The sequence below is a fragment of the Bos grunniens genome, chromosome X (assembly GCF_055505025.1).
Source record: "Bos grunniens cultivar Pamir isolate PY7600 chromosome X, Bosgru_T2T1.0, whole genome shotgun sequence".
Taxonomy (NCBI): domain Eukaryota; kingdom Metazoa; phylum Chordata; class Mammalia; order Artiodactyla; family Bovidae; genus Bos; species Bos grunniens.
The window spans coordinates 50,583,767-50,608,350 of NC_141194.1; the positions used below are offsets into that span (position 1 = coordinate 50,583,767).

The window sequence follows — 24,584 nt, forward strand, 5'->3', positions numbered from 1 at the left end:
GGGTCTTTTTCTGACCTTTGAATCATGCTGGGTATGACTTTTGAGTGGAAGCCAAACCACACTGTTTATAGTGAAGTGTATTATTGCCTTTTGTTGCCATTTTAAATTTATATTATGTATTGAATTTTCCTTGACCTGATATTAAGCTTCATCACTTTTAGCCATCAGTTTAACAGTTCCCTCTCAGGTAAACTTTATTCTAACAGTTAATAGATAGTGGAGAGTTTCTGCATTGTCAACTTCACATAAGTACTTAAATGGTTTTTTATGATAGTTTAAGAAAAATTTAAGCATCAACTCACTAGCTATTTTTTTTTTAATTTGTCCATGTGTTCTTGTGTCATGATAATGGTAAAGCTGACAGGGCTATTTTTTTTCAAGAAATAATAATTCTAAATTTATTTGTGTCACAATGTATATTTTTCTCACAATTTTAGTTTTAGCTTTTCTCTTTAATTTGAGCTTTGAACAGTTGCTTACTTAAATTGGTAGGTTAGTGTTTTATCTCCAGTTGATTATGATTAAATTGGATAATAGATCTTTTATAGAAATTATTTCCACCAGCATTTCACTGACTCTCTCCCATTTTTATTAGTTATCTAAGCTTACTGTTGCATATCTGAAAATATAAAAAGCCACTAAGATAAAGCCTGTTTAATTATAGCTTTATTATACAACATTCTTGGTGTTTGTACCAGTAGGCTATATCTATATATTTTAATTATGGTAAAATATAAATAACCTAAGATTTACCATTTTAATCATTCTTAAATGTACAATTCAGTGGCATTATGCACATTCACATTGTTGTACAATCATCACCACTATTTCCAGAACTTTATCATCAACCCAAACAGAAACTCTGTGCCCATTAAATAGTAACTCCCCATTCCCTTTCCCCTCACTGCCTGCCAATCTCTATTCTACTTTGTCTCTACCTCTTTTGTAGGTACCTCCTATAAGTGGAATCATAATATTTGTCCTTTTGGGTCATATAATATTTGTCTTTTTGTGCTCTCATACGCACACCATTTTGTTTATCCATTCATCTGTTGATAGATACTTGGGTTATTTCTACCTTTTTGCTATTGTGAATAATGCAGCATGAACATTGGTGAATAAGTATCTTCTTAAATCTCTGCTTTCAGTTCTTTTTGGTATATACCTAAGAGTAGAATTACTAAATCATATGGTAATAATATGTTTAATTTTTGTGAAGAAGCACCAAATTTTTTTCCACAGTAGCTGCATCATTTTGCATTCCTTCCAGCAATGTATGATGGTTCCAGTTTCTTAACATCCGCACCAACTGTTTTTTGGTAATATCCATCTTAATGGGTGTAAAGTGCTATCTCATTTTGGTTTTGATTTCCATTTCCTTAAGGACTAATAATGTTGAGTATCCTTTCATGTGCTTATCAGTATTTGTATGTTTTCTTTGGAGAATTATCTATTGAAGTCCTTTTCCTTTAGAAAAAAATTGAGTTGTTTTATTGTTGTTTTTGAATTGTAGGAGTTTAGGCATGCTTTTTTTAAAAGCTATGCTAAAACTACCATTGAAGTAGCTGTTTTAGTTTGGTTTCTGTTTGTTTTTTATACAGCATTTTAATAATGATCTATTACCAAATAACACTGGAATATTCAAAAAAGGTTCATGGCACATTAGTGTTTTGGAAAGAGCCTAGGCTTCCATAGCAGAAGATTCAAATCTGGAGTCACACTTAGCCAGTGTGATCTTGAGCAAGTTACTTAGGTGTTCCTCAAAATAGGTATTATTTTGATGATTAAAAAGATAATGAGTATAAAATACCTAACAGAATAATAAATATTTAATGAATGATACTATCTGCTGTTATTGCAGTGATTATTCCATAGTAAAAATATCTAGGCAAAACTTTCATTGAGAACCAGAATACTTAACTTAATTGTACCTTCTTAAACACATCTCACGGCCTTAAGACTAATTAGTCTGAGCAAGCATATTCTTTTCATAAAAACTGTCTTAGTTAAATGTTTATCTCTTGATCACTAAAGTGTAGAAGGTTGAAAATCCTCAACTTACAGGATACCGTGCTGTCAACATGCTTTCAGTTCAGTCTCAGTTCAGTCACTCAGTTGTGTCTGACTCTTTGCAACCCCATGGACTATAGCATGCCAGGCTTCCCTGTCCATCACCAACTCCTGGAGCTTGCTCAAACTCATATCCATCAAGTCAGTGATGCCTTCCAACCATCTCATCCTGTATCGTCCCTTCTCCTCCTGCCTTCAATGTTTCCCAGCATCTGGGTCTTTTCCAGTGTGTCAGTTCTTCACGTTAGGTGGCCAAAGTACTGAAGCTTCAGCTTCAGCATCAGTCCTTGCAATGAATATTCAGGACTGATTTCCTTTAGGATTGACTGGTTTGATCTCCTAGCAGTCCAAGGCACTCTCAAGAGTCTTCTCCAACACCACAGTTCAAAAGCATCAATTCTTTGGTGCTCAGCTTTCTTTATGGTCCAACTCTCACATCCATACATGACTACTGGAAAAACCATAGCTTTGACTAGATGGACCTTTGTCAGCAAAGTAATGTCTCTACTTTTTAATATGCTGTCTAGGTTTGTCATAGCTTCTATTTTAAATAGTACAGGAGGAATTATGGAATATATCAGTTTTAGCTCTCACTGGCCTGTAATATAGATATTATTTCTCTATTTTAGAAGTTGGTCAAAGAAAGGGAAATTACCTTTCCAAGCATATAAAAAAAAAATTTGAACCTCTGTCTTTTTTTTCTTCTCTTAACCTAATATTAACCTAATATTAGATTAATCCCTAATATTAGGCTGGAGTTGTATCCATTATGTGTATTCTTTGGCATAGGACACTGGCCTTAAATACTTCAAGAAAACTGTATGACTTTGCTGAACTAAATTAGCTTCACCCATGGCATTCTCTAAAGAGTGAATGCAGTACACTGACTAGATTACTGTTAATTGAGTTAATGAGTTCGGTTTATAAATTTTGTTAAAAAAAAGTTTGAATTGCTAATTTACTTTAGAGTTTATATATCTGGAAGAGTTTTTAGTTTCCTTGCTGACAATCCATTGTTAGAGTTTTAGTGACTTAAGCCAGTGATTTAGGGAAGATACTGAATCCATCTAACATACTGCAGCACTTTTCAAATTATCTCTAGGCATACGTTTAGATATGTTAAACTTCAGTATCTGGATATGTTACTGTTAATGGTCCTTAATTAAGATCACTACAAATGCATGTTAATCGAGGTTTGTTTGCATCCTTGATAATAATAAGTGGATATAAGATTTTCTTCTTATAATAAGACAAATTAATGGTTTAGTTAATAGAAAATTTTAAATAAACTTGTTGCTTTGACAGATTTTTTTACTGATTAAGTGTTCTATGTCTTGTTTGTGATTGGAAGAATTGATAACAGGTTTGTATATTGTTTATTAGGTTGTCTATAAGGGACCTACTAAACCACGCATTTTTTGCGGAGGATACTGGACTAAGAGTGGAGTTGGCAGAGGAAGATGATTGCTCAAATTCATCCCTGGCTTTAAGACTCTGGGTTGAAGACCCTAAAAAATTGAAAGGCAAACATAAAGATAATGAAGCTATTGAATTTAGTTTCAATTTAGAAACAGATACACCTGAGGAAGTAGCATATGAAATGGTAAGTGAATCCTATCCCCAGCCTCCACTCCCGTTATAGTATCAGAGTTGCAGCCTTTCTCTTTCTGATTGCTTTCTTTTCTCTCATTTTCTTTATTTAAATTGAAATTTTATTATGAAATATATCTATGCAGCTGAGTATATTAAATTTGTATGTACAGTATAAAGAATAGTAAAACTCTACTTTTGTTAAGAAATGGAACACTACTGGTACCTTAGAAGTTATCTGTGTGTCCCTCCTACTTGCATTCCCCTCCCTCATCACTATAGATAATATCTACCCTGACTTTTTAAAGAATTAATTAATTTACTTTAATTGGAGGCTAATTACTTTACAATATTGTGGTGGTTTTCTCCATACATCGACATGAATCAGCCATGGATCTACCCTGACTTTTGTGTTACTCTTTGCTTTTCATTATAGTGTACCTAAATAATATATATTATTTTGTTTTGAAAACTAGAGTGCCCAGCACACACCTAGCTGGTTACTGAAGTTACTGTTAGGTGAAGATACCCAGGAGAGGTAAGCTGAAGAGTCTCTTGGTCATAGTCTGGCTCAAACTTCCCTATGAATTTATGAGAGCTGAGTCTGGGAAGGTCAGACTTGTTAACCTCTACTTTCAGGCATCTGGGTGGGCCAATAATCAGGGAACCTCTGATGTAAATAGTTGTGCATCTTTTTTCTTGAATTGGCCAGATTCTCCAGAGAATTATCTTTCAGTATCCTGCCTGGAGGTTAAGGATGTGGTTATTGGTGCATTTTGGTAGCCAAGTGGGGAAGAGTGCTGGCAGTTTCTGTGTATGGCATTCAGCATGCATATGGTCATATAATCTTCTTATTTTTCACATGATAGCTATACCTTCAACTGTGCCTGGTGTTCCCTAGTCCAGAGATCCTCTTTTACCCTTTCCAGAGAACAAAATTTTAGACTTTTTGAGTAGGGGAGAAGCAATCACCCAAAGATGTGGAAAGGAGGGTGGGAGATCAGAACCTAATACCTAACTACTTCTGAAAACCTTTTCACTTAATCTTCCTTATTTTAGTCATCTCTTGACTTTACCCACTTCTGTAAGTACCTGGTATGGCTAGTTCCTATATATTATGAGTTTTATTCAGTATAAATGAGAATGATTCTCAGCTTTCCCTGACTCACCTTTACCAGTTATTATCTGTTTTCGACATCCCCAAATGTCCGAAATGTTTGTTGTTGCAGTTGACTTTATTCTGTCTATCCTTGTGAGTTTATGACTTAAAAATCCATTTACTCTGGATTTTTTTTTGAACTTTGTGAAAGAGTGAAATTAAATATATGGATTCCATCTAACATTTTAATCATTTTTCAACTATGATGAAATTTCCCCAAATCTGTAGAACCTTGAGACATACTTTAAAATACAGACTGTAGAACTGAGAATAATATGCCTGACATCTCTTCAGGTCATTATCTGTGCTACTCAGCCCTATTCCTTTTAGACAACAAGCCCTTAATGTCTCTCATGTAACTCTACTAACACCTAGTAAGATATAGCACTTTGCTATGAGCATACATCAACTGCCTAGAGTGCTGATTGCTGGACTTCATCTACCTCTCCCTCAGTAGCCTTCAAGTTCCTTGTTTTATTTAATCCAGGTCAGACTTTCCCTTCTTCTGTGATTCTTTCTCTACTTCCACTAGAAAGGCTTCTGTTCCTTTAGGGCTTATTTTGAAGCAGCTTATTTCTACCTCTTATTTCATTTTAAATTTTTATACATTTCTTACCACCAGCTTGTGTGTACTTATAGGATAAAGGACCAACTTAGGCACTTATGTTTCTGGAGCCTAGTAATTTTTTTCCTATTCCAGGCTCTGGCATTTGTACATGTCTGACTAAGAAAGAACATTCAGTTCAGTTCAGTCACTCAGTCATGTCCGACTCTTTGTGACCCCATGAACCACAGCATGCCAGGCCTCCCTGTCCATCACCAACTCCCGGTGTCCACCCAAACCCACGTCCATTGTGTCAGTGATGCCATCCAACCATCTCATCCTCTGTCATGCCCTTCTCTTCCGGTCCTCAATCTTTCCCAGCACCAGGGTCTTTTCAAATACGTCAGCTCTTCGCATCAGGTGGCCAAAGTATTAGAGTTTCAGCTTCAACATCAGTCCCTCCAGTGAACACCCAGGACTGATCTTTAGGATGGACTGATTGGATCTCCTTGCAGTCCAAGGGACTCTCAAGAGTCTTCTCCAACACCACAGTTCAAAAGGATCAACTCTTCTGCACTCAGCTTCCTTTATAGTCCAACTCTCATATCCATACACGACTACTGAAAAAACCGTAGCCTTGACTAGACGGACCTTTGTTGGCAAAGTAGTATCTCTGCTTTTTAATATGATATCTAGGTTGGTCATAACTTTTCTTCCAAGGAGCAAGCGTCTTTTAATTTCGTGGCTGCAATCACCATCCACAGTGATTTTGGAGCCCAGAAAAATAAAGTCTGACACTGTTTCCACTGTTTCCCCATCTATTTGCCATGAAGTGATGGGACCGGATGCCATGATCTTAGTTTTCTGAATGTTGAGCTTTAAGCCAACTTTTTCACTCTCCTCTTTCACTTTTATCAACAGGCTCTTTAGTTCTTCTTCACTTTCTGCCATAAGGGTGGTATCATCTGCATATCTGAGGTTATTGATATTTCTCCTGGCAATCTTGATTCCAGCTTGTGCTTCTTCCAGCCCAGCGTTTCTCATGATGTACTCTGCAAATAAGTTAAATAAGCAGGGTGATAATATACAGCCTTGACGTACTCCTTTTCCTATTTGGAACCAGTCTGTTGTTCCATGTCCAGTTCTAACTGTTGCTTCCTGACCTGTGTATAGGTGACTCTAGAGGCAGGTCAAATGGTCTGGTATTGCTATCTCTTTCAGAATTTTCCACAGTTTATTGTGATCCACACAGTCAAAGGCTTTGGCATAGTCAATAAAGCAGAAATCGATGTTTTTCTGGAACTCTCTTGATTTTTCAATGATCCAGCAGATGTTGGCAGTTTGATCTCTGGTTCCTCTGCCTTTTCTAAAACCAGCTTGAACATCTGGAATTTCATGGTTCATGTATTGCTGAAGCCTGGCTTGGAGAATTTTGAGCATTACTTTACTAGCGTGTGAGATGAGTGCAATTGTGTGGTAGTTTGAGCATTCTTTGGCATTACCTTTCCTTGGGATTGGAATTAAAACTGAATTTTTCCATTCAGATGTAACCTAAATCAAATCCCTTATGACTATACAGAGGAAGTGAGAAATAGATTTAAGGGACTAGATTTGATAGAGCGCCTGATGAACTATGGACGGAGGCTCGTGACATTGTACAGGAGACAGGAATCAAGATCATCCCCAAGAAAAAGAAATGCAAAAAAGCAAAATGGCTGTCCGAGGAGGCCTTACAAATAGCTGTGAAAAGAAGAGAAGTGAAAAGCAAAGGAGAAAAGGAAAGATATACCCATTTGAATGCAGAGTTCCAAAGAATAGCAAGGAGAGATAAGAAAGCCTTCCTCCATGATCAATGCAAAGAAATAGAGGAAAACAATAGAATGGGAAAGACTAGAGATCTCTTCAAGAAAATTAGAGATACCAGGGGAACATTTCATGCAAAGATGGGCTCGATAAAGGATAAAAATGGTATAGACCTAACAGAAGCAGAAGATATTAAGAAGAGGTGGCAAGAATACACAGAAGAACTGTACAAAAAAGATATTCATGACCCAGATAATCACAAAGGTGTGATCACACACACTCACCTAGAGCTGGACATCCTGGAATGTGAAATCAGGTGGGCCTTAGGAAGCATCACTACGAACAAAGCTAGTGGAGGTGATGGAATTCCAGTTGAGTTATTTCAAACCCTAAAAGACGATGCTGTGAAAGTGCTGTACTCAATATGCCATCACATTTGGAAAACTCAGCAGTGGCCACAGGACTGGAAAAGGTCAGTTTTCATTCCAATCCCAAAGAAAGAAAGAACATGAAACAAATTAACTATTTTTAATAGCATTTGGAATTTGGGGTAGGAAAATAACTCTGCTAGTAAAAAATAAAAGTAAAAATCTTAAATGTTAAAGATGTGACTTTGAAGAAAATTGAAATTGTATCAAGCATCTTCTCTGACCACAACGCTATGAGACTAGATATCAATTGCAAGGAAAAAGCTGTAAGAAACAGAAACACGTGGAGATTAAACAACACGTTTCTAAATTACCAGTAGGTTACTGAAGAAATCAATAGGGAAATTATAAAATTTCTAGAAACAAATTACAGTGAAAACATGACAACTCAAAACCTATGGGATGTAGCAAAAGCAGTTCTAAGAGGGAAGTTTATAGCTACCTCAAGAAACAAGAAAAACATCTAATAGACAACATAACTTTACACCTAAAACAACTGGAAAAAGAAGAAAAAAAACCCAAAATTAGTAGAAGGAAAGAAATCTTAAATTCCCGAGCATAAATAAATGAAAAAGAAATGAAAAAAACAATAGTAAAGATTAATAAAACTAAAAGCTGGTTCTTTGAGAAGATAAAATCGACAAACCCTTAGCCAGACTCATCAAGAAAAAAAGAAGAATCAAATCAACAAAATTAGAAATGAAAAACGAAAGGTTACAACAGACAATGCAGAAATACAAAGGATTATAAGACACTATTATGAATAACTATATGGCAATAAAATAGATAACCTAGAAGAATGGACATATTCTTAGAAAAGGTCAGTCTTCCAAGACTGAACCAGGAAGAAATAGAAATGATGAACAACCCAATTACATGCACTGAAATTGAAGCTGTGATCAAAAATCTCCCAAAACACAAAATCCTGGTACCAGATGGCTTCACAGGAGAATTCTGTCAAACATTTAGAGAAGAGCTAATGCCTATTCTTCTAAAGCTGTTTCAAAAAATTGCTGAGGAAGGAACACTTCCAAATTCATTCTACAAGGCCACCATCAGCCTGACACCCAAACCACACAAAGACAAGACAAAAAAAGAAAACTACAGGCCAATATCACTAATGAACATAGATGCAAAAATCCTCAACAGAATTTTAGCAAACAGAATTCAGCAACACATCAAAAACCTCATACACCATGATCAAGTTGGGTTTATTCCAGTAATGCAAGGATTCTTCAATATATGGAAATCAATCAATGTGATACACCATATTAACAGATTGAAAGATAAAAACCATATGATCATCTCATAAACTCAAAATGGATTAAAGATCTAAACGTAAGACCAGAAACTATAAAACTCCTAGAGGAGAACATAGGCAAAACACTCTCTGACATACATCACAGCAGGATCCTCTATGACCCACCTCCCAGAATATTGGAAATAAAAGCAAAAATAAACAAATGGAACCTAATTAACCTTAAAAGCTTCTGCACATCAAAGGAAACTATTAGCAAGGTGAAAAGACAGCCTTCAGAATGGGAGAAAATAATAGCAAATGAAGCAACCGACAAACAACTAATCTCAAAAATATACAAGCAGCTCCTACAGCTCAACTCCAGAAAAATAAATGACCCAATCAAAAAATGGGCCAAAGAACTAAATAGACATTTCTCCAAAGAAGACATACAGATGGCTAACAAACACATGAAAAGATGCTCAACATCACTCATTATCAGAGAAATGCAAATCAAAACCACTATGAGGTACCATTTCACACCAGTCAGAATGGCTGCGATCCAAAAGTCTACAAATAATAAATGCTGGAGAGGGTGTGGAGAAAAGGGAACCCTCTTACACTGTTGGTGGGAATGCAAACTAGTACAGCCACTATGGAGAACAGTGTGAAGATTCCTTAAAAAACTGGAAATAGAACTGCCTTATGATCCAGCAATCCCACTGCTGGGCATACACACTGAGGAAACCAGAAGGGAAAGAGACATGTGTACCCCAGTGTTCATCGCAGCACTGTTTTTAATAGCCAGGACATGGAAGCAAACTAGATGTCCATCAGCAGATGAATGGATAAGAAAGCTGTGGTACATATACACAATGGAGTATTACTCAGCCATTAAAAAGAATACATTTGAATCAGTTCTAATGAGGTGGATGAAACTGGAGCCTATTATACAGAGTGAAGTAAGCCAGAAGGAAAAACACCAATACAGTATACTAACGCATATATATGGAATTTAGAAAGATGGTAACAATAACCCTGTGTACGAGACAGCAAAAGAGACACTGATGTATAGAACAGTCTTATGGACTCTGTGGGAGAGGGAGAGGGTGGGAAGATTTGGGAGAATGGCATTGATAGATGTAAAATATCATGTATGAAACGAGATGCCAGTCCAGGTTCGATGCACGATACTGGATGCTTGGGGCTAGTGCACTGGGACGGCCCAGAGGGATGGTATGGGGAGGGAGGAGGGAGGAGGGTTCAGGATGGGGAACACATGTATATCTGTGGTGGATTCATTTTGATATTTGGCAAAACTAATACAATTATGTAAAGTTTAAAAATAAAATTAAATTAAAAAAAAAAAAACCATATGATCATCTCAGTAGATGCAGAAATAGCCTTTGACAAAATTCAGCACCCGTTTATGATTAAAACTCTTTAACAAATGGGCATAGAAGGAACCTACTTCAACATAGTAAAGGCTATATATGATAAACCTAGAGCAAACATTATTCTCAATGGGGAAAAACTGAAAGCATTCCCCCTAAGATCAGGAACAAGACAAGGGTGTCCACTTTCCCCACTATTATTCAACATAGTTCTGGAAGTCCTAGCTTCAGCAATCAGAGAAGAAAAAGAAATGATTCCAGATTGGAAAAGAAGTAAAGCTCTCACTGTTTGCAGATGATAGGATATTGTACATAGAAAACCCTAAAGATAGTATCAGAAGATTACTAGAACTAATCAGTGAATTTAGCAAATTTGCAGGATACAAAGTCAATACACAGAAATCACTTGCATTTCTGTATACTAACAATTAAAATGTCAGACTTTATTTTGGGGGGCTCCGAAATTACTGCAGATGGTGATTGCAGCCATGAAATTAAAAGATGCTTACTCCTTGGAAGGAAAGTTATGACCAACCTAGATAGCATATTAAAAGCAGAGATATTACTTTGCCAACAAAGGTCCGTCTGGTCAAGGCTATGGTTTTTCCAGTGGTCATGTATGGATGTGAGAGTTGGACTGTGAAGAAAGCTGAGCGCTGAAGAATTGATGCTTTTGAACTGTGGTGTTGGAGAAGACTCTTGAGAGTCCCTTGGACTGCAAGGAGGTCCAAGCAGTCCATCCTACAGGAGATCAGTCCTGGGTGTTCATTGGAAGGACTGATGCTAAAGCTGAAACTCTAATACTTTGGCCACCTCATATGAAGAGTTGATTTATTGGAAAAGACTCTGATGCTGGGAGGGATTGGGGGCAGGAGGAGAAGGGGACGACAGAGGATGAGATGGCTGGATGGCATCACCAACTCGATGGACATGAGTTTGAGTGAACTCCGGTAGATGGTGATGGACAGGGAAGCCTGGCGTGCTGCAATTCATGGGGTTGCAAAGAGTAGGACATAACTGAGCCACTGAACTGAACAATGAAAAATAAGAAAGATCAATTAAGAAATCAATCCCATTGACCATTGCAACAAAGAGAATTAAATATCTGGGAATAAACTTACCTAAGGAGACAGAAGAACTGTACACAGAGCATATTGAAAAGCAGAGACATTACTTTGCCAACAAAGGTCCGTCTAGTCAAGGCTATGGTTTTTCCTGTGGTCATGTATGGATGTGAGAGTTGGACTGTGAAGAAAGCTGAGCGCCGAAGAATTGATGCTTTTGAACTGTGGTGTTGGAGAAGGGTCTTGAGAGTCCCTTGGACTGCAAGGAGATCCAACCAGTCCATTCTGAAGGAGATCAGCCCTGGGATTTCTTTGGAAGGAATGATGCTAAAGCTGAAACTCCAGTACTTTGGCCACCTCATGTGAAGAGTTGACTCATTGGAAAAGACTCTGATGCTGGGAGGGATTGGGGGCAGGAGGAGAAGGGGATGGCATAGGATAAGATGGCTGGATGGCATCACTGACTCGATGGACATGAGTCTGAGTGGACTCCGGGAGATGGTGACGGACAGGGAGGCCTGGCGTGCTGCGATTCATGGAGTCGCAAAGAGTCAGACACGACTGAGCAACTGAACTGAACTCAACTGAATGAAAGAAATCAAAGATGACATAAACGTATGGAGAGATATTCCATGTTCCTGGGTAGGAAGAATCAATGTTGTGAAAATGACTATACTACCAAACACAATCTACAGATTCAGTGCAATCCCTATCAAATTACTAACAGCATTTTTCACAGAACTAGAACAAAAAACTTCACAATTCATATGGAAACACAAAAGACCCTGAATAGCCAAAGCAGTTTTGAGAAAGAAGAATGGAGCTGGAGAAATCAAGCTTCCTGACTTCAGTTTATACTACAAAGCTACAGTCATCAAGACAGTATGGTGCTGGCACAAAAACAGAAATACAGACCAATGGAACAAGACAGAGAGCCCAGAAATAAACCCATGTACCTGTGGGTACCTTATTTTTGACAGAGGAGGCAAGAATATACAGTGGGGCAAAGACAGCCTCTTCAATAAATAGTGCTGGGAAAACTGGACAGCTACTTGTAAAAGAATGTAATTAGAACACTTCCTAACACCATACACAAAGATAAATTCAAAGTGGGTTAAAGACCTAAATATAAGACCAGAAACTATAAAACTCTTATAGGAAAGCATAGGCAGAAGACTCAATGACATAAATCAAAGCAAGATCCTCTGTGACCTACCTCCTAGAGTAATGGAAGTAAAAACAAAAGTAAACCAGTAGGACCTGATTAAACTTAAAAGCTTTTGCACAGCAAAGGAAACTATAAGCAAGGTGAAGAGACAACCCTCAGAATGGGAGAAAATAATAGCAAATAAAACAATTGACAAAGGATTAATTTCCAAAATATACAAGCAGCTCATACAACTCAATACCAGAAAAACAAACAACCCAATCAAAAAGTTGAAACTCCAGTACTTTGGCCACCTGATGCAAAGAGCTGACTCATGTGAAAGGACCCTGATGCTGGGAAAGATTGAGGGCAGGAGGAGAAGGGGATGACAAAGGATGAGATGGTTGGATGCCATCACCACCTCAGTGGACATGGGATTGGGTGGACTCTGGCAGTTGGTGATGAACAGGGAGGCATGACGTGCTGTGGTTCATGGGGTCGCAAAGAGTCAGACACGATTGAGTAACTGAACTGAACTCTATCAAAAAGTGGGAAAAAAGACCTAAGCGGACATTTTTCCAGAGAAGACATATAGATGGCTAACAAACAGATGAAAAGATGCTCAACATCACTCATTATTAGAGAGATGCAAATCAAAACTACAATGAGATACCACCTCACACCGGTCAGAATGACCCTCATCAAAAAGTCTACAAACAATAAATTCTGGAAAGGGTGTAGAGTTAAGTGAACACTCTTACACTGTTAGTGGGAATGTAAATTGATATAGCTACTATGGAAGACAGTATGGAGATTCCTTTAAAAACTAGGAATAAAACCACCATATGACCCAGCAATCCCACTCCTAGGCATATACCCTGAGGAAACCAACATTAAAAGAGAGACATATATCCCATTGTTCATTGCAGCACTATTTACAGTAGCTAGAACATGGAAGCAACCTAGATGTCCATTGACAGATGAATGGATAAAGAAGTTGTGGTATATATACACAATGGTATATTACTCAGCCATAATAAAGAACACATTTGAGTCAGTTCTAATGAGGTGGATGAACCTAGAACCTATTATAGAGAGTGAAGTGGGTCAGAAAGAGAAAGATAAATACTGTATTCTAACACATATATACAGAATCTAGAAAAATGGTACTGAAGAATTTATTTACAGGGCAACAGTCGAGAAACAGACATAGAGAATAGACTTATGGACATGGGGAGAGGCGAGGAGAGGGTGAGATGTATGGAAGCAGTAACATGGAAACTTACATTACCATATGTAAAATAGATAGCCAACGGGAATTTGCTGTATGGCTCAGGAAACTCAAACAGGGGCTATGTGTCCAACCTAGAGGGGTGGGGTGGGGAGGGAGATGGGAGGGAGGTTCAAAAGGGAGGGGATATATGTATACCTATGTCTAGTTAAGGCTATGGTTTTTCCTGTGATCATGTATGGATGTGAAAGTTGAACTGTGAAGAAGGCTGAGCACCAAAGAATTGATGCTTTTGAACTGTGGTGTTAGAGAAGACTCTTGAGAGTCCCTTGGACTGCAAGGAGATCCAACCAGTCCATTCTGAAGGAGATCAGCCCTGGGATTTCTTTGGAAGGAATGATGCTAAAGCTGAAACTCCAGTACTTTGGCCACCTCATGCGAAGAGTTGACTCACTGGAAAAGACTCTGATGCTGGGAGGGATTGGGGGCAGGAGGAGAAGGGGATGGCAGAGGATGAGATGGCTGGATGGCATCACTGACTCGATGGACCTGAGTCTGAGTGAACTCCGGGAGTCGGTGATGGACAGGGAGGCCTGGCGTGCTGCGATTCATGGGGTCGCAAAGAGTTGGACACGACTTAGTGACTGAACTGAATTGAACTGAACTGATGGCTGATTCATGTTGAGGTTTGACAGAAAACAGCAAAATTCTGTAAAGCAATTATCCTTCAATAAAAAAATTAATTAATTAATTGAAAAAAGAGATGTTATTTGCTTATTATGTTTTGTTTGTAGGTCAAGTCAGGATTCTTCCATGAAAGTGATTCCAAAGCTGTTGCTAAGTCCATTAGAGACCGAGTGACCCTGATAAAGAAGACAAGGGAGAAGAAGCCAGCTGGCTGTTTGGAAGAACGCAGGGATTCCCAGTGCAAGTCTGTAGGGAATATACTCCCTCAGCCCCAAAATACATCTTTGCTCCCTCCTCCTGTTCAGCACACTGGGGCGGAATGTGAAGAAACTGAAGTTGATCAACATGTGCGACAACAGCTTCTACAAAGAAAACCACAATATCATTGCTCCTCTGTTACAGGTAACACAGTTATAATGTATAAAAGGAAACATGTAATTGTATTCCATTATCTTTAAATAGTACTTTTGTATGTTTCAAAGCATTTTGTTATCTATTCTTTCATTAATCCTTTTCCAAAATCTGTAACTAGACAAGCCAGCTAGTTTCCTTACTTTAAAATTAAGAAACTGTTCTGTTAAGTGACTTGTCCAAGGTACTAGTTGAATCAGGATTATAATCTTTTTACCATTTTTAAGAGTCTAACATGAATCTTTTAGTAAAGGAAATATGGATCTAAAGATAGAACTTATTTTTCAAGAGAAAATTTTCTGGACTTTAAGACCTTTTGTATTTTAGACTCAAGTATAAAATTAACAGTTTCTCTAATTTTTCTGGCTGTAATGCGCTCTCTTCTCTAGAAGGACAGAGTGTTTTCATAGTGATAACCCATTGTTCTATAAAGGCAAGGCAGCATTATTTTGTGGCCAGGTTCTATGAAAATGAGAATATTAACTGAAATCCTAATGGCACACATAGATTAGTTAGGATATGCATGAAATGGCCAGCAAATGGAGTTAACTTTTATGTAATTCTTTGTAGTTTTGCTTTACTAATAAAATTTTAGTTATACCATAATATCAGCATGGAAAGTTTACATGATGGTTTTTGATTAATTCTGCAGTGTACATATCTTATTTGAAGTTGTTTCAGGTTGTCAGAGTAAAAAAGAAAAAAAAGAGTGCTTACCATTTCCTATTCCGTCTGGACCTTGTGTTTTGAGTCTTTCTCTTCTACCTTATTTTCTTTGTCGTAGGTGACAATTTGTCTGAGGCAGGAGCAGGATCAGCTATACACTCAGATACTTCAAATCAGCCCAGTGTAGCCTACTCCTCAGACCAGATGATGGGCTCTCAAATGGTTTCTAATATGCCGCAGACTGAAATAAATATTCTGGAGAAAATTTATCCATCCCAGCAACTAGTGGGACATTACCAGCAGATTTCAGGGGTGAGATGAACTGTTATATATATATATTTTTTTTAATATAAATTTATTTATTTTAATTTTGAGGCTAATTACTTTACAATATTGTATTGGTTTTTTAAAAATATATCATCAGTATATTTACTGTAAATGGGAGAATTTATCTTTAATCTTTTTGTTCTTATTTAACAGTTGCAGAAGCAGCCAAAGCTGACTCAGCCCCAAATTTTGCCTTTGGTTCAAGGTCGGTCCACTATTTTGCCTGTACACGTCTTTGGACCTCCAATTGTCTCACAACCCCAGGTTTCACCTTTAACTGTCCCAAAGGCCTCACAGATAAAGGTAAGATACATTTTAGAGGCTCTGTATTCAGTTAAACATATTTAACACTGCCTAGGGCTTCCCTGGTACCTTGGGCTTCCCTGGTAGCTCAGCTGGTAAAGAATCCACCTGCAATGCAGGAGACCCCAGTTCGATTCCTGGGTCAGGAAGATCCCCTGGAGAAGGGATAGGCTACCCACTCCAGTATTCTTGGGCTTCTCTGGTGGCTCAGATGGTAAAGAATTTGCCTGTAATATGGGAGACCTGGGTTCGATCCCTAGGTTGGGAAGATCCCCTGGAGGAGAGCATGGCAACCCACTCCAATATTCTTGCCTGGGGAATCCTCATGGACAGAGGAGCCTGGCGGGCTACAGTCCTTGGGTTCACAAAGAGTCAGACATTACTGAGCAACTAAGCACAGCACAGATTTTTCTGACAGGCAAAGGCTCTCTTACATAGATTCATCCTAGTTTATATAAAAGTCACTGAAAGCTTAAAGTTGTTTGTATTTTCCTCCACTTAAGACATTCTTCTTGAGGATGTGCCTAATATTGTGTAACTAGAATCTTGAGACACTACTTATATAATTGGAAAAGAAACTGAGAATTCCATATACGGATAAAAAATTTATTTAGGACTCTAATCCCTTTTTCTTGGTTTGTTTTTTGTGTTGGACTTCTTAGCATGATTTGGATGTGGAGGGATGTCTTTTGTAGTTAATTAGAAATAGTATCTCATAGACTGTTATAATTTTTAGTACTTTGATCTAAATTCTTGACTTGTTTTGTTCACATTTATTTCTGTAGAAGAACGTGTTTTTTCATTTAGACTCTCAAAGTCAACATAACTCATTTCTGACAACGAGTACACATTCTTTCTGAGTGTTTGTATATCAGTACTATATCCTGGTTTCCTAGGTTATAGACTTTGGATACATGGTTGGGCTTTTCTTTGCCATCCCATTTTCTTTTCTCAACTTCACCATCCCCTACGTGTGTCTTCTCTCTTTGGGAATGAGATCATCTGAGCTCCTAGGCATTCTTTGTATATGATTTAGTTAGCAGCTGGTGCATCTGTTGGTTTTAAGAGATTAGTATATAGTCAAAGTTCATCAGCACACTTTTAATAACTGCCATCTCTCGGGGTATAAAACAAGATAAAATATGGTCCTTGCCCTCAAAAAGCTCAATCTTGTAGGGGAAAACATACACATACTTGACAAATGCCAGACACATTTAAAATCTGCTGGGGATATATTTGGCAACCCACTCCAGTGTTCTTGCCTGGAGAATCCCAGGGATGGGTGAGCCTGGTGGGCTTCTGTCTATGGGGTCACACAGAGTTGAACACAACTGAAGCGACTTAGCAGCAGGGGATATATTTAATATGGTATAGTTGACAGTGCATGGTGTGTGGCTAGTGTTTGTAGCTTATGTGGTATATGTTCATTCTTGAGTTCATGTTGTGGTTGGATTTATCTCTTAAGACTGTAATGCAAAGTGTGTTGGATGGATGCTTAAATTATTAATAATAATTTAGGTTCAACCACATAAATATACAGGTTTGTGTATTTTGAAAAAAAAGGATAAAAAACTTATGAAAGTGTTATTTACCTATTTAAAATAAAACCTGCTGGTGTGGCTAAGTCATTTCAGTCGTGTCCGACTCTGTGACCCCATAGACGGCAGCCCACCAGGCTCCCCCGTCCCTGGGATTCTCCAGGCAAGAACACTGGAGTGGGTTGCCATTTCCTTCTCCAATGCATGAAAGTGAAAAGTGAAAGGGAAGTCGCTCAGTCGTGTCCGACCCTTTGCGACCCCATGGACTGCACCCTACCAGGCTCCTCCGTCCATGGGATTTTCCAGGCAAGAGTACTGTGTGAAGTGCCATCGCTTTCTCCAAAAATAAAGTCTGCAAAGTTATAAAGAAGACAGTGAAAACCATATACTATCTCCAGCTAGAAATAAATTATCATTTATATTTGGGGGTAGAGACTCTAGATTTGACTGTGGTTCAGATCATGAACTCCTTATTGCCAAATGCAGACTGAAGTTGAAGAAAGTGGAGTAAACCACTAGACCATTCAGGTATGACCTACACCAAATCCCTTATGACTATACAGTGGAAGTGAGAAATAGATTTAAGGGACTAGATCTGATAGACAGAGTGCATGGTGAACTATGGGCGGAGGCTTGTGACATTGTACAGGAGATAGGAATCAAGACATCCCCAAGAAAAAGAAATGCAAAAAAGCAAAATGGCTGTCTGAGGAGGCCTTACAAAGAGCTGTGGAAAGAAAGGAAGCCAAAAGCAAAGGAGAAAATGAAAGATATACCCATTTGAATGCAGAGTTCCAAAGAATAACAAGGAGAGATAAGAAAGCCTTCCTCCATGATCAATGCAAAGAAATAGAGGAAAACAATAGCATGGGAAAGACTAGAGTTCTCTTCAAGAAAATTAGAGGTACCAAGGGAACATTTCGTGCAAAGATGGGCTCAATAAAGGATAGAAATGGTATAGACCTAACAGAAGCAGAAGATATTAAGAAGAGGTGGCAGGAATACGCAGAAGAACTATACAAAAAAGATCTTCACGACCCAGATAATCATGGTGGTATGATCACTCACCTAGAGCTGGACATCCTGGAATGTGAAGTCAGGTGGGCCTTAGGAATCATCACTACGAACAAAGCTAGTGGAGGTGATGGAATTCCAGTTGAGTTATTTCAAACCCTAAAAGACGATGCTGTGAAAGTGCTGCACTCAATATGCCAACACATTTGGAAAACTGAGCAGTGGCCACAGGACTGGAAAAGGTCAGTTTTAATTCCAATCTGAAAGAAAAGCAATGCCAAAGAATGCTCAAACTACCGCACAATTGCACTCATCTCACACACTAGTAAAGTGATGCTTAAAATTCTCCAACCAAGCTCAGCAATTCGTGAACCATGAACTTCCAGATGTTCAAGCTGGTTTTAGAAAAGGCAGAGGAACCAGAGATCAAATTGCCAGCATCCACTGGATCATCGAAAAAGCAAGAGAGTTCCAGAAAAACATCTATTTCTGCTTTATTGAATATGCCAAAAACTTTGACTGTGTAGATCGCAATAAACTGTGGAAAATTCTTCAAGTGATGGGAATACCAGACCACCTGACCTGCCTTTTGAGAAATCTGTATACAGGTCAGGAAACAACAGTTATAACTGGACATGGAACAACAGACTGGTTCCAAATAGGAAAAGGAGTACGTCAAGGCTGTATATTGTCACCCTGCTTATTTAACTTATATGCAGAGTACATCATGAGAAACGGTGAGCTGGAGGAAGCACAAGCTGGAATCAAGATTGCCGGGAGAAATATCAATAACCTCAGATATGCAGATGACACCACCCTTATGGCAGAAAGTGAAGAACTAAAGAGCCTCTTGATGAAAGTGAAAGAGAGTGACAAACTTGGCTTAAAGCTTAACATTCAGAAAACTAAGATCATGGCATCCAGTCCCATCACTTCATGGCAAATAGATGGAGAAACAGGGGAAACAGTGTCAGACTTTATTTTTTGGGGCTCCAAAATCACTGCAGATGGTGATTGCAGCCATGAAATTAAAAGACGCTTACTCCTTGGAAGGAAAGTTATGACCAACCTAGACAGCATATTGAAAAGCAGAGACATTACTTTGCCAACAATGGTCTGTCTAGTCAAGGCTATCGTTTTTCCAGTGGTCATGTATGGATGTGAGAGTTGGACTATAAAGAAAGCTGAGCACCAAAGAATTGATGCTTTTGAACTGTGCTGTTGGAGAAGGCTCTTGAGAGTCCCTTGGACTGCAAGGAGATCCAACCAGTCCATTCTGAAGGAGATCAGCACTGGGATTTCTTTGCAAGGAATGATATAAAGCTGAAACTCCAGTACTTTGGCCACCTCATGGGAAGAATTGACTCATTTGAAAAGACCTGATGCTGGGAAAGATTGAGGACAGGAGGAGAAGGGGATGACAGATGATGAGATGGTTGGATGGCATCACTAGTTCAATGGACATGAGTTTGGATGGACTCTGGGAGTTGGTAATAGACAGGGAAGCCTGGCGTTCTGGCATTCATGAGGTCGCAAAGAGTCGGACACGAGTGAGCAACTGAACTGAACTGTGTCTTTAAATCTTATGAATGTATGAACTCTAGATTTGTCTTTTTGTGTACACATATAACTTTTTTTATACATACATATGTATATCACATACATACTATTTTGTAGCCTGCCTTTTTCACCTAATATTTAGAATTCACATAAGTAAGCACTTTGACCAGTGAGGGTCTTTTTATAAACCTAGTGGTTTAAGTTTTAGGAATTATTACAGGCAACCTATATGTATTCAACCAACTCTCTCCTCTCCTCTTGAGAGAGCTTCTTTGTTCCTTTTAGCTATGATATTAAAATCCTTTTGAGATTTCTCTTAGAACTTCCACTTTCTGGTGTGTGAAGGTGTCAGATTCAGTTACTCTGAATTTCTACCATGGTTTGAATGAGTTATGTGACAAGTTCAGTAAATGAGAGGCCATGAGCAATATTTTGTTGGGGGCTAGTCTCAGTCTGTTAGTGTCTTCAATTAACATTTGTTTGTGGTGTTATTAATAGAATTTTTATAGGACTAACACTATACCCAACACCTTTTGGATAAGTTCCTAAAATCTTTATAGTGTGTTAGTCTCTCAGTCGTGTCCAACTCTTTGCAACCCTATGGACTGTAGCCTGCCAGGCTCCTCTGACCATGGGATTTTCCAGGCAAGAATACTGCAGTGGGTTGCCATTTCCTTCTCCAGGGATCTTCCTTACCCAGGGACTGAACCCAGATCTCCCGCATTGCAGGCAGATCCTTTTATTTTCTGAGCCACCAGGGAAGCCCCCAAATCTTTGCAACATAGCATTATTTTACCTATCATTCTGTCTGGGACTCCCCCCATTAAATTGAACATGCTATATGCATTTATTTTATTTTTAATTAAAAAATTTTTGGCTACACTCTGCAGCTTGTGGGATCTTAGTTCAATCAAGGATTGAGCCCAGGGCCCTGATAATGAGAGCACCAAGTCCTCACCATTGGAGGCCAGAGAATTCCCATGATACATGCATTTATAATTTGAATTCTTTTGCATCAGCACCAGGAACTACAGCTGAGTTTTGGAGCAGATGTACAAATTTTAGCTCAACCTGTGGCTTTAGACTTGTCAGTTACTGGAGTTCCACAACCAGTCTTGTTTGTAATTTCTCCTTAGACATTGCATGCTTCACAAATGATTTCCCAGGATCTAATGGTTGGTCTTCAACTTGAACTTGACCCTAGAAATGGGAATCAGGCATTAACTAAATTACCAAATGCCAATCAAATTTCTAGTTTCTTATCAGTTAATCACCTCCAGCTTTGTCAAATTATTCTTTTGCCCAACTTGCGAGCAGTGCACAGAATGCTGGTGGTACAGCTTAGCTCCCTTCTAATTGCATTGAGGTGCATTCGAGGGCCCATTAGCCTTCACAAAAGATACATTCAGTATCCTAGCCATAATCAGTGGTATATCAGAAGTCTGTAATTCCAGATTCTTCAGTTCCACAAAGCCAGACTGCATTTAGAGAAGCATTGTTTCTAAGCCTCTATTCAGCAGCAGCCATTAATTTTACAACCTAAGATTATATTGTTGTTGTTCAGTGGCTCAGTAGTGTCTGATTCTTTTTGATCACATGGACTGCAGCACACAAGGCTTCCCTGTCCTTCACTATCTCCCAGAGTTTGCTCAAACTCATGTCCATTAAGTTAATGATGCCATCCAAGCATCTCTATCATCCCTTTCTCCTCCTGCCTTCAATGTTTCCCAGCATCAGGGCCTTTTCCAACGAGTTGGTTCTTTGCATCAGGCGGCCAAAGTACTGGAGCTTCAGCTTCAGCATCAGTCCTTCCAATGAATATTCAGGACTGATTTCCTTTAGGATGGACTGGTTTGATCTCCTTGCAGTCCAAGGGACTCTCAAGAGTCTTCTCTAGCACCACACTTCAAAAGCATCAATTCTTCAGCACTCAGCTTTCTTTATGGTCCAACTCTCACATCTGTACATGATGACTAGAAAAACCATAGCTTTAACTATACAGACCTTTGTTGGTAAAGTGATGTCTCTGCTTTTTAATATGCTGTCTAGGTTTGTTGTAGCTTTTCTTCCAAGGAGTAAGCATCTTTTATTAGATTGTTACAAATGTAATTGTAGTTTCAGACTATGAATTTTAAATCATTATATCTAGACTCAAACACATCTTTATTAATCACATCTTTATTAATCAAACTATAAACCATTACAGTCAACACATTTTTGCCAATGAGAAATAAGGTTGATTATTCTTGTAGTGTAAAAATCTGTGCTTCAGGATTCGATGAACTCTTGGAAATCATTTTCTGCATTCTGCTGGTTGTGGAAGCATTTTCCCTGTAACAAGTTGTCAAGCAACTTTTTAGTTGCTTGAAAAGTGATAGTCAGTTGGCAAGAGGTCAGGGGAATATGGCAGATGAAGTAAAATATCCTAGTCCATTTCATTCAAGTTTTGAAGTGTGGTTGTATAACATGTGGTTGGGCATTGTCATGGAGAAGAATTAGGCCCTTTCTGTTGACCAATGCTGGCTGCAGGTGTTGCAGTTTTCAGTGCATCTCATCAATTTGCTGAGCATATCTCTCAGATATAATGGTTTTTCCAGGATTCAGAAAGCTGCAGTGGATCCTACTAGCAGCTGACCACCAAACTGACCACGACCTTTTTTTTGGTGTAAGTTTTTTTTTTTTTTTTTTTGGGAAAGGAGTATGTCAAGGCTGTATGTTGTCACCCTGCTTATTTTTTTTTTTTTTTATAATTTTTAATTTCAGATATACACATGCTCCCCATCCTGAACCCTCCTCCCTCCCAACCTCCCCATACCATCCCCCTGGGCCCTCCCAGCGCACCAGCCCCAAGCATCCAGCATCGTGCACTGAACCTGGACTGGCATCTCGTTTCATACATGACATTTCACATGTTTCAATGCCATTCTCCCAAATCTTCCCACCCTCTCCCACAGAGTCCATAAGACTGTTCTATACATCAGTGTCTCTTTTGCTGTCTCGTATACAGGGTTATCGTTACCATCTTTCTAAATTCCATATATATGCGTTAGTATACTGTATTTATGTTTTTCCTTCTGGCTTACTTCACTCTGTATAATAGGCTCCAGTTTCGTCCACCTCATTAGAACTGATTCAAATGTATTCTTTTTAATGGCTGAGTAATATTCCATTGTGTATATGTACCATAGCTTTCTTATCCATTCATCTGCTGATGGACATCTAGGTTGCTTCCATGTCCTGGCTATTATAAACAGTGCTGCGATGAACATTGGGGTACACATGTCTCTTTCCCTTCTGGTTTCCTCAGTGTGTATGCCCAGCAGTGGGATTGCTGGATCATAAGGCAGTTCTATTTCCAGTTTTTTAAGGAATCTCCACACTGTTCTCCATAGTGGCTGTACTAGTTTGCATTCCCACCAACAGTGTAAGAGGGTTCCCTTTTCTCCACACCCTCTCCAGCATTTATTATTTGTAGACTTTTGGATCGCAGCCATTCTGACTGGTGTGAAATGGTACCTCATAGTGGTTTTGATTTGCATTTCTCTGATAAAGAGTGATGTTGAGCATCTTTTCATGTGTTTGTTAGCCATCTGTATGTCTTCTTTGGAGAAATGTCTATTTAGATCTTTGGCCCATTTTTTGATTGGGTCATTTATTTTTCTGGAGTTGAGCTGGAGGAGTTGCTTGTATATTTTTGAGATTAGTTGTTTGTCGGTTGCTTCATTTGCTATTATTTTCTCCCATTCTGAAGGCTGTCTTTTCACCTTGCTAATAGTTTCCTTTGATGTGCAGAAGCTTTTAAGTTTAATTAGGTCCCATTTGTTTATTTTTGCTTTTATTTCCAATATTCTGGGAGGTGGGTCATAGAGGATCCTGCTGTGATGTATGTCAGAGAGTGTTTTGCCTATGTTCTCCTCTAGGAGTTTTATAGTTTCTGGTCTTATGTTGAGATCTTTAATCCATTTTGAGTTTATTTTTGTATATGGTGTTAGAAAGTGTTCTAGTTTCATTCTTTTACAAGTGGTTGACCAGATTTCCCAGCACCAATTGTTAAAGAGATTGTCTTTAATCCACTGTATATTCTTGCCTCCTTTGTCAAAGATAAGGTGTCCATATGTGCGTGGATTTATCTCTGGGCTTTCTATTTTGTTCCATTGATCTATATTTCTGTCTTTGTGCCAGTACCATACTGTCTTGATAACTGTGGCTTTGTAGTAGAGCCTGAAGTCAGGTAGGTTGATTCCTCCAGTTCCATTTTTCTTTCTCAAGATCGCTTTGGCTATTCGAGGTTTTTTGTATTTCCATACAAATTGTGAAATTATTTGTTCTAGCTCTGTGAAGAATACTGTTGGTAGCTTGATCGGGATTGCATTGAATCTATAAATTGCTTTGGGTAGTATACTCATTTTCA

General features: G+C 38.5%; 1 protein-coding gene across 3 annotated transcripts in view; it reads left to right on the forward strand.

The window, feature by feature from the left end:
• WNK3 (WNK lysine deficient protein kinase 3) overlaps positions 1–24,584 on the forward strand; it is a 194,734-nt gene that overhangs the window by 61,004 nt on the left and 109,146 nt on the right. For all 3 annotated transcript variants that reach the window (XM_086388564.1, XM_086388563.1, XM_086388565.1), the window contains exons 7-10: positions 3,454–3,673; positions 14,462–14,756; positions 15,550–15,743; positions 15,912–16,061. In XM_086388564.1, coding sequence (XP_086244690.1) covers positions 3,454–3,673; positions 14,462–14,756; positions 15,550–15,743; positions 15,912–16,061 — 859 coding nt within the window. The remainder of the gene's footprint in view (positions 1–3,453; positions 3,674–14,461; positions 14,757–15,549; positions 15,744–15,911; positions 16,062–24,584) is intronic.